Genomic DNA, 11,311 nt, shown 5'->3' with positions numbered 1-11,311 from the left:
AGTTATGCAGAGCCCGGCTTCGAAGTCCATCTCTACGTGTACGACCTGTCCAAAGGACTCGCCAAGAAGCTTTCTCCCGCTCTCCTGGGAAAGCAGCTGCCTGGCGTGTGGCACACAAGTATCGTCGTCCACGGCACGGAATACTTCTTCGGCTCGACGGGCATCGATAGCTGTCCGGCGGGGAAGACCATCCTCCAGGAACCGGACAAGATCATAAGCCTCGGTCGCACGGAGCTGCCTCACGGCGTATTCTTGGAATACATCCGCGAACTGGGCGAGTCCAGCTACAAGGGCAGCACGTACAACCTGTTTCGTCACAACTGCAACAACTTTTCCCAAGACGTCGCCTTGTTCCTGACCGGCAAATCCATCCCTGCAGAGATCCTGGAACTCCCCGACGAGTTCCTACGAACGCCATTGGGCAGTACGCTGGTGCCTTTCTTCGAGCGCCTTGCGATTGCTGTCGACAAGGCGCCGGGACAGGATTCTCCAGGCGGCGCACGGCAAAGTTCGAAGAGTTCGCACTCTCCAGGCCGTCCGAAGCCTGGCTCGGCTCACGGTAGAGCACGAGGAGAGACGAGTCCTGATGCAGGGAGCGAGGAAGAGCACGAAGATGAAAGCGGCGGCGACCAACCCGTCTTCTACCCTCGGGTCGACGGCATCGCCGCTTTCAAGGAACTCGAAGGATACCTCAAAAGAACCGCCATCACCGAAAGCGAGCGCTCTCAGCTGGACCAGCTCCGCGAGTACCTCGTCAACGGCCACGGAGCTTTTGCGCTCGGTCCAGAGCTGCTCGACCTGTTCGAAAAGCTGCTGATGTCGCACGACGGGAAGTGCGCAGCGCGGCTGTCGCTACTGCGCATGCTCCAGGCGGCGGCGCTGATCAAGGACGTCATCCTCCTGTTGCACCAGGACCGCAGGAAGCACGTCATCATGAACTACGTCAACCGAATCGCGACGCTTTCTCCGCAGGAGCAGGACGAAGTGCTCAAGCTACTCTGCAACCTGTGCAGCCACGTCGCCAGCTGCGAGTGGCTGGTGTACATCTCCGAGTGGCGAGATAACGCCGGCCGGGTGTGCAGCAACGCTAAAGCCACCGTCCGCGCCGTTGTCCACGGGCTACTCAGCGACCGACTTCTCGCACACGAGCTCGGCGCCGCGCTCGTCTTCAATCTCACCACGAGGGAGCTGTTCGATGACGCTGCCGAGGAGCTGTCGACGGCGATCACGCAGTTCTTGCAGGGCGATGTCAGCGAAGAACAGGTCTACCGCTGCTTGGCGGCTTTACATCGCCTTCTGCGTGTCAGCTACAATGACGTGTCCGCAAAGATCCAGAAGATCACGCCGTACCTGCAGAAGCTGTCCGGTTGTTCGGAGCGTGTCAAGAAACTGGTCCGTCATATTCGCAGTAGGGTTTCAGCCTCCGCATCAACGCGACAGCAATGACGGGACGTTCCCATACACGGCGCCTATTCTGTGACAGAAAATAATTAAACAAAATAAGCAGACTTAGCTCCCGTTGACATCTACGTAATGCATTGATGGTTTGATAAATAATGGCTCTGATGAATCGTATGAAGTGTGTTACAGCGATCGGGTAATGCTTTTGCGAAGTGTTGAGCTAACTGACGCGGAGTGCATGCAGCACTTGATGTTTTTGTTGTGATACTCAGAGATACAAGCTGACGTCACCCGCCGTGCTTGCTTAGTGGCTGTGGTGTTGGGCTGCTAAGCACGAGGTCGCGAGATCGAATCCCGGCCACGCGGTCGCATTTCAATGGGGGCGAAATGCGAAAACACCCGTGTACTTAGATTTAGGTGCGCGTTAAAGAACCCCAGGTGGTCAAAATTATTCATGTTTACAAGAAAAATTGCACTTATCATTTGTAGAATTGACGGGCGTATGTGGCCGTGTTGCAACTGATACTGAGAAAGCACAGTACATAAGAGATACTGCAGAAGATCATTTATCTAATTTGTGAATGGCGAGCTCTCGGAAGCTCCAGTCGGCTGTAAAAAAAAAAAAATTCACAGCATATCCACGGGGTGAATGATGATGAGTGGGAGCCGAAGCTCCGGAGGGCAAATCTCTCATGAGTTGACAAACTAATAAGAACCCTATATAAGCTATGTTTTGCTTGGTATTTAGTGGTTCGCTTCATCAGAAGGGGGGCAACGCAAGTGGCGTCGAAGTCTTCACTGTCAGGCTTTGAAACGTTTCGTTATGATCATAACCCAGGGCATCTCAATGAAACCGGCGCCCGAGAGGGCGGGTAGTTATTTACTTATCCATGCGAAGCTTTCTTTAACAGTTTCTGCGGGTTTTATAGGTATCTTTCAGTTAACCTCTATCGACTGCGCAGGTGCACACTGGCTTCAAAAATACCGCGCTCCCACAACTCAAGGATATGGTGCCACAGTACTTATAGTCTCATATCGGTTTATATAGTGCCTAATTCGGGAACATACATCCAGCACCATTTCCGCACCCTTGACTATCATGAATATCTCGTCAGTCCCGACAAACTGTGGCGTTTGGCGAAAGGTTGTGCGCTACACGAGTCCTTGGTTCACTCGCTTGATTTGTGACGCATGAATATAATAGCAAGGAATTTAAACGTCCGAAAATCATCATGTGGCAGCAGTGGCAGCATCAGCAAGAAAAAAACGTACTCTGAACTGCTAACCAATCAGGAAGAGGTCATTGACGTCGTCGGACGCACTATGGCGCTCAATATGAGTTGCAACACAAAAATCCACATTTTTTTGTTGTATGTGTGTGTGTGTGTGTTACCATACAGTGCCCGTATGTCAGCATGGTAGCGCCTACATAAAAAAATGCTGAATACCATTCCGATTACTGGCAGCACACTTGTTTACAAGAACAATTGCACTTAGCCTTTTCATTATTGACAGAACTGACGGGTGTATATGCCCATGTTGCAACTCTTATTGAGCGCGATAGTACATAAAAGAGACTGCAGAAGACCATTTCTCTCATTTATGAATGGCAACCTCTCCGAAGATCCAGTCAACTGCAGAAAAACAAAAGAAACGATCGCAAGCCATGGACACGTCGCAATCTGTAAAGAGACCTGCACATTGTAATACATGCCATATGTCTTGCGTTTCAATGCACCGTTTTCCAAAACTAGGGAAGCTTCTCTTACATCAACAGACATCAGGGTTGTGTACTGCCTGAATTTATTGAGTTTCTTAAAGCCTCCCGCGATTACATATTGCTACGGCATGAGCCGGGCAAGGAGAAGAAGAGAAAAACGTTAGCTGGCGCAACCTCTGGACGCCATCTTTACTTCACCATCAACCTCGTCCTTTAAATAAAGCCGGTTCAACATTAACCGTAACAGTTTTGTGGTGTAGGTGCTGGGTATTTCGACCAAGACGACGGAGCTGCTGCAGCAAGTGCCACACCGAAGCCAACGCCTCGCTCGACTGCCGCAGACACCACTTGAGATTATATGAGAGATGAGCTGTGCTTAGTAGAACTGCGATTCGATGGCAGCCTCGAAAGAAACTCTGGTCGGAGTGGTGCACGGCGTTGGTCGGCAGACCGTTCCAGTCCCGCGCTGTTGTCACAAAAGAAAATTGAACGCTAGAACTACGAATAGAATGGCGAAATAATTGAAGCAAATTTAGGGCGAGGCATCAAGCTGGTGGACGAAATGACGATAGCGTGGTTTAATACACGCGCCTATGCGCCATCAGTCAACCATACCCGAAAACGAAGTCAGTCTCATTTCCTTTGCCGGGTTTCGAGACAGCGCCTGGCTAGTCGAAGTTCTTTTCCTGCAAGGCAAGGCGAAGAACTTCATCGCCGAGATCCTTGCAATACCGAACGCCGCACGCTCGCAAACGTTTGGCACGAAACCCGCGAAAAGTTACCACGCCTTTGACACCACTAGGCCGAATGACTGTCACCAGCAATGAGTGATCCTCTTCCTGTAACCGTATCGGCTAAAACAATTTTTTTATTGGTTTGTGATGCTCGCGGCTAAGCGCGCAGCGTCATGCAACGTCACGCAATGAGCGCATGCAGGCCAGCGCACGTCAATAATGTTTGCGAAGGCGTCGTATAACATGCAGATCGGTGTCCTTTTCCTCGCAGAAACTGTGCCAAGCTCAAGACATCTCAGGCGTTCACTGGGCATAAGTACATCGGTGACACTTTCACGAACTGCACAGACCCGACTCCTGCCTGCGCGAGCGATTGTAACGGGACCTCGTCGTCCAGGAGAAGCGGTGACACCTTGTCGCCTTTGCCATCCAGTTTGTGGTCACTGAGCATCAATGAAACCACATCGTCGCCTACTCGACAGGAATGACGTTCTCGCTTAAAATTACTTTTTTTTTACGATTTTGAAGAGAGGATGCAGCAACTGCACACGGGCCACCATGGTCAATCTGACATTTGGAGTGAACGGCAGCGCCTTTTCTTCGTCGTCTCATCGCACCTCTGCGGAACTTCGAAGAAACCAACTCGCACGGCAAACGCAATCTTGTTTGCCTCGACCTTATTCCCTTCAAGCAATAGAGGAAGCTGCGTACAGAACGGTATGTGGCCGAGTTGGCATCCATGAGAACGGCGAATCACCAGCACCGATCACCATAGCGTAACGACGTCGTTTTACAGTCGACAGCAAAAGAAAACAGCGCGTCGTGGATGACGTAGTCGCCTCGACCCCTCGTTGATATACACGACGGCGACACAAGTCACATGAGGAACGCCAGCAGGCAGTAGACGAGCATGTTGACCATGGACATGACGATCACGCGGTAGCGCACCGTCTCCCGGGCCATGCCGGCGTGATGCGTGACCAGGTAGATGAGCACGATGAGGTAGGCCACCGAGGCGACGATGTAGTGCAGCCGGCAGGCGTGCCGGTAAGCCGACGAGGCCTCCAGGCCTGGCGACGCGAAGTAGATGAAGGCCGTGAGTGGCGTGGCGTACGCTGCGATCAGCACGAAGGCGAGCGTGTGCGCGCTGAAGATGCAGACGCCGAATCCGCGGGCGTAGTGGCAGTTGAGCGCGTCCACCAATGACGCCACGCCCAGCAGGACGGCTAGTAGCTCGACCTTGGCGACCGAGGGCGCCAGCCGGGACCACATGGTGGGGCTCGCGCTTCCGCTTCACGACGACGGTGATGGAGGACCGGGGCCCATAGCTGAGGCCGTGGTCGCCCAGCGGCTTGTCGACCACGCAATGCGTCCTCTCTTCGTTGTCCTCATCATCGGCTACATATAGCGGATGTTTCGTTCCCGCCCACAAGTGAGCGAGCCAATCCACTCGATAGTAGCTGCGAGAAAGGAAGCGGTTGTGCGCGAGGTGTGAATTACGCGTTTATTCGTAGCATGTAGGAAAATTAATCTCGCAGGTGTTTGTTAATCACAGCTTTGCCTGATGGAGCCTATAGTTATACTTCTCTGGTTGCAATTTTCCTTGAGGTCTAAGCCATAGGTCTGATCAAGCCTATCTCTGGTTGTCATTTTCCTTGATGCCTCGGTGAGGATGGTTATGATAATGATAACCTTAAAGTCTTTGGCACATACCCACTGACAGGGATCGGTCAAGAGTCGTGCAGATTTTACATATGCTCTAATTTAGAAACCAATTTTCTTCGCGGGGTAAGGCAACATGGATTAAATTCTTTCTTAATATCGTTTTGTATAAAACTGTTTGTTAACATCGTTTCTGTCGTATCAACTCATTCACTTACATACTGCAAGCGTTAGGCATTCCATTTCTTAATTCGGATTCACTTTGTTTCTGTAGCTTTTTTTTTTTTTTGTAAAGACTTACATCGCCTGTTTTCTGGCGTATTGCACAGAGACGTACAGTGAGCTGAAATTATAATTATGTAGAGCTCAGAGTAAAAGACCGATTGGCCTACGAAACTGCGGTAAGTCGGTCATTCTCAAGTGACCCCTATTGGTCATGCATCATAAGCTCCATTCGATTCGCCTGCCCTTTCTGAGCTAGTTCACGGCTTGTTGCACTTCGTTATTCGTTACACCAGTTTAAACAAGGTGCCATCGGCACGTCGTCATTCTTTTCACTCAGTGCAGGCTTTGTGCAGTGCTAGTTCATACCATACACTGCACTCGTCAGAGAGGTAGTGCAGCGTTCGCGCCGCAGGTTCCGTGCCGGTTCCGCGCGAGCAAGAACTGGCACCGAATTGGCAAGAACTAGTTCACGAAGTTCGGGGAGAATCAAATGGGCCTATAGCATTTGCGATCATCATCATCATAATCATCATCATCATCATCATCATCATCGTAATATTCATCGTCGTCGTGCTAGATAGATAGATAGATAGATAGATAGATAGATAGATAGATAGATAGATAGATAGATAGATAGATATATAGATAGATAGATAGATAGATAGATAGATAGATAGATAGATAGATAGATAGATAGATAGATAGATAGATAGATAGATAGATAGATAGATAGATAGATAGATAGATAGATAGATAGATAGATAGATAGATAGATTTTATTGCTAGGAAAGACAGAGGTCGACCTGAGCTAGTGCGCTCTAGTCTGCTACTCTGCACTGGGGAATAAGGAAGGGGAATGAAAGTACTCGGATGCATGATGATGATATGATGATGATATGATGATAATATGTTGATATAAATTGTCACGGCAACCGGTAAACTCTCAGATGTGGCTAACATCGTCGCTGAAAGAAATCTGCCCGGAAGCGCAAGCCGAAACAATGAAAAAAATAATAATATTAAAAATCCTACGTCGGTGTTGGCGTACTCGAAACATTGAAAAAAAAATTCTATAGAAACTAGAATTTGGTATTACACTTCCTCTGTCTTCAACTCCATTTTGAACTTTCAGGAAATATATATATATATATATATATATATATATATATATATATATATATATACATACATACATACATACACTCCAATTCAGTTTAATCTTCCGATGGAATCCGAGCCTCCAGGAATCACCGAGGCGCTGCGATCTACGGCTGAGTGAGTTGACCCGAAACGATCTTGCGATACGATATAGTTCGTCACGAAATGAAGAAACGCCAAGCGCAGCACAAAGCGCGTGCTATTAACCGGGTTTTCTTCGGGTGAATGCGCTCACATTGCGCGTTAACTCAGTTATCTGCCTCGTATATTGCTATTCAAACTGAGAGATTTCGGACAAAATTACAATTTTCACTGCCCAAGCCAGCTCCATAGCAGCGGCGGACGCCACAATTTGCGCAATAATCGCAACTGTACGATGGGATCATTTTCAAGTTTTACAGAATTTAAAAAAAAAAAAACCACCTGTGGCAGATAGCATAATTCCATTCCTTGAGCTGGAATATTCAAAGAAGCGGAGATTAGACGGACGAGAAATCGAAACACATATAATGTACTATTTGATGAAAATTCACTAATTAAAATATTGATTAATTAGTTTACAGCACATATTACAATGTACGAATTGCAGCCGGTCAGCTTGCGAGGAATATTCACTAAGAAGAAATTTTGAGGATCAAACGGGTTTCGGAGATATTCGGAATCAAACTTGCGGTAAAAGTGCACTGTTGCACCACTGACCTTTCTTTTTTTTTTTTTTTTTTTTCAAATGCATTTTTATACATTGAAGCGCAGAAGTAACTGGAACGGCCATGTGTATTCTTCGCACATTTGGAAATGAATATCTCGAAACTGGCATCATCCGGAAAATTCATTCTAAGTGGATACGCCTTGTAATCTCACCGGCTACATTTCGTAAATATCAATCTGCCGTGAAGTAATGATTTGGAAGTGAATTTACGTTAAATTAGTTGAAAATGTGTTTCGATTTCTCTAGCAAGTGATGTCCGCCTCTTTGAATATTCCAGCTTAAGGAATTTAATTAAGCTGACACCCGCGATTGATCTTTTTTTTATTTCCGTAATGCTTAAAAATTATCACTGGGTATATTAATTACCAAGCGTTCACCAATCAACTTTCAAGTGATGATCTTAGAGGTGATGTTGCAAGCACAGGATTTGGGGGACAAGCCGGTGGTCAAAGCATAACCTTCTCAGTCGATTTATGCCATGGCGCTGCTGAGCGCGAGGTCGCGGCTTCGATTCCCGGCCGTATTCGATGCGGGCCAAAGCCAAAAAACGCTCGCGTATACTTGGATTTATGCCCACGTTCAGTAACTCCAGGTGGACAAAATTTATCCGGTGTCGCCCACGATACGGCGTGCCTCGTAATCAGATCGTGATATCGGCGCTTAACGTACTAGATTTTCATTATTTTTCATTAAAGCATAACCTTTCCACAAAAACACCGCGTAGCGCCAGTTTTTAGAAATAGGCTAGCACTCAGTATCTGCATCAAGATGCGTTGCTCTTCGAGTTAACATGTATGACGCAGTGCAAGAACTCAGTATGAAAAACTGTAAACTAGAATCGCAATTTGTTTCATGGCACATATTAAGGTCGTCTCTCTGCGGTCTACGTCGGGCCGCAAAAATATAAAAATAAATAAGCACAAGGCAGAAATTGGAGTTCGTGTGTGTGTGTGTGTGTGTGTGTGTGTGTGTGTGTGTGTGTGTGTGTGTGTGTGTGTGTGTGTGTGTGTGTGTGTGTGTGTGTGTGTGTGTGTGTGTGTGTGTGTGTGTGTGTGTGTTGTATGCATGCATGCATGTATGTATGTATGTATGTATGTATGTATGTATGTATGTATGTATGTATGTATGTATGTATGTATGTATGTATGTATGTATGTATGTATGTATGTATCTTCATGCCCAAATCTGCGTCTTATTAACTTTGAGGTGGATGACCCCTCTTTTGCGGCGGCGTCATAGTTCCGGATGGCAGCGGCTCCCAGTTATAACTACTGTTTGGCCAAATAATCTAGCTGCAAAATTGACGTAGGAATCGTCGGTACGCTTTTTTTTTCTTTGCGCATAACAAATCAAAATGCCAGTCGTATTTGTCCGATACTTGTAAGGACGTACATAGTACATATCTCCGCAAGAGCACGTCCGAAGAGCACATTAGCATATACACATGGCTCGCGCCACCCCGCGGCCCCGTCATATTACCGATTTAGCATATCGGTCCCCGCCACGTCCATCTGAATTTCATTACATCCGACGTCCAGCCAGCCGCAGATGTGCTTGTTTGTACTACTACGCATTTTTATTACATCGTTCTCTGCGCACACACGTGTATACGCCGCCCCGGCATCACGTTCGTATACCGTAGAGCCACGCGATCCCGTCATTTTCGTAGCTTACAAATAATTCATTACCGGCGAACCACCAGGTCAAGCGAAACAAGAAAAAAAATAGATCGTAAGAACCAAGAGAAGCGAAGTGACCCGAAATCGTTCATATGGATTAGGCACACACGCTCTCGCTTGCAAAGAGGGCGCACGTGTCGCCAATAGCTCCCCCTAGTGGCAAGCGCGAGCAACGGTATCGCGTTTCAATAGCCTGCCATCTCTTGGTGGGTTCCACTTGTTTGCTTTTTTCATTTTTTTGTTACCTCTTCTTTCTTTGCCTCTCTGTTTGCTTTTTCTTTTTATTTCGCGGCGCGATTGGCGAAGTTGCGAAAGTCGTAAAAAAGGCCCCGATCCCTCTCTCTATATTATGCTCATTGCGAAAACGAGAAGTGGAGAGGCTGATGCTTCCAGTATGCAGTCTAGCTGAGGGGAAAACCAGACGAGATCAAGCGAAGTTGTGATAGACGTAAAACCAACAAAAAAAAAGGAGGAATTCCGCAAAGCCCTTACCACAAGACTATAACGACTATTGCCAATCAAACCCAACAAAATTTTTCTCTGAGAAGAAGCACGAGCGAAAAGCAATGTGTGAATGTCATACAAAATTAGGGGCACTAAAAAAAATTGCATCAGCAAATAGAAGAACAGGGAATGACCGAGGCCGAGAGGTATAGGAAAGAGGGATTGGAGGGGGATCAGTCCGCGAAGTGGCGCATAATGATTATTTTTATACCCGCGGTCGAGGAGGCTTTAAGAGGAAGAAGTAAGGAACACAAAAAAAAGAAAGAAAGAAACGATTGAAATGCCGTCGCCACGAGGCAATCATTTTCGTGAAGCAGCAGACGGCGAACTGCACAAAGTGCCAGACGAATAAGTTATTCCTTCCTTTTTCCGGCACATTCACGTGTTTTCTTTCTTTCTTTCTTTCTTTCTTTCTTTCTTTCTTTCTTTCTTTCTTTCTTTCTTTCTTTCTTTCTTTCTTTCTTGTTTTGTATTTCCGTCGTCGTTTATTTCAATCGCCTGTTTCATTCTGCGTCTTCCTCCCTTTCTTTATTTTTTTCATTCTTCCCGTCGCTCTATTGCCTTTTTTTTTCCCTAGTGTCACTCATTCCCTCCAACATTTCATTTTCGCACCTCTTTTCTTGTCTTTCTATAACTTCCTCTCTTTGTTTGTTTCTTGCCTTTCTTTCGCGCATTTCATTCTCCGTCATTTCTCTCCTTTTCATCCCTTTTTCCCCATAACATTTCTGACGTCAGTCACTCCCTCCAACAGTTTCTTTTCCCCCCCGTTTTTCACACTCACCTTCCACTTTCTTTTCCTTTCAATCTATCTTGTTTTTTTTTCCCGCCATCATCAAAGCTCCCGGCATTTCCCACTTCCTCCTCCTGATTCCGGTGAAGGCACAAACACCTCTTTCACCCTCCCCTTCGTCCCCACCCCCTCCCTCTCTCTCGCCATCGTTCGTCGTCCTTCATTTACGCGGGACTATATACGCCCTCTACATAGCATCTCTACTCTTTATGGCTACGGCTACGGCTTTCTCTCCGAACGACCAAGGGTGATGACTCACCTCGGGTCACCCTCTTCTTGACCGCGGGTCCGCGGGTGGCTGCAGCCGTCGAGGCCGGAAAGAGTGGTCGTTCTTATTTATCGACCAGGCCTCCGCAGCCAAGGCCCCTTCTGTACAGAACACTATCAGTGTGCGCCATCAGGAGCTGGCGCGCGCTGGACTTACACGCAGTGCCTCTAATAACACCGTTACAGCAACCGTGCAACCTGAAGGTAACACCAAGAAACTGTAGGTCGAGGGCGAACATCCGAAACTTTCGAATAACGAATCGAATATTGCCCTATTCGATTCGGTCTTCGAATCGAATAGTCGCTTTTCTTAAATACGAACGTTCTTCGAATAGTTTTACGACGTTTCTAATCGCCAACCGAGCGCGATCCTGCGTAAAAGTGGAGCAAAAGTACGATGAGTTTCATCCCGGCGGTCATAGCAGGCATAAAACGATAGTATTTGAGTAGTGGAGTAGACTG

General features: G+C 47.4%; 1 protein-coding gene across 1 annotated transcript in view; it reads left to right on the top strand.

Moving 5' to 3' along the window:
• The window catches only part of LOC119432696 (uncharacterized), a 1,633-nt gene extending 187 nt beyond the window's left edge, over positions 1–1,446 (top strand). Inside the window, exon 1 of the mRNA XM_037699853.2 lies at positions 1–1,446. This exon is cut by the window's left edge and continues 187 nt beyond it. Within this exon, the coding sequence (XP_037555781.1) occupies positions 1–1,446 (1,446 nt within the window).
• Positions 1,447–11,311: the final 9,865 nt, after the last annotated feature.

This window comes from Dermacentor silvarum, chromosome 11, assembly GCF_013339745.2.
Source record: "Dermacentor silvarum isolate Dsil-2018 chromosome 11, BIME_Dsil_1.4, whole genome shotgun sequence".
Classification (NCBI taxonomy): Eukaryota; Metazoa; Arthropoda; class Arachnida; order Ixodida; family Ixodidae; genus Dermacentor; species Dermacentor silvarum.
Note: the sequence above shows the minus strand (reverse complement) of the source record. Positions and strands in the feature narration are given on the sequence as shown.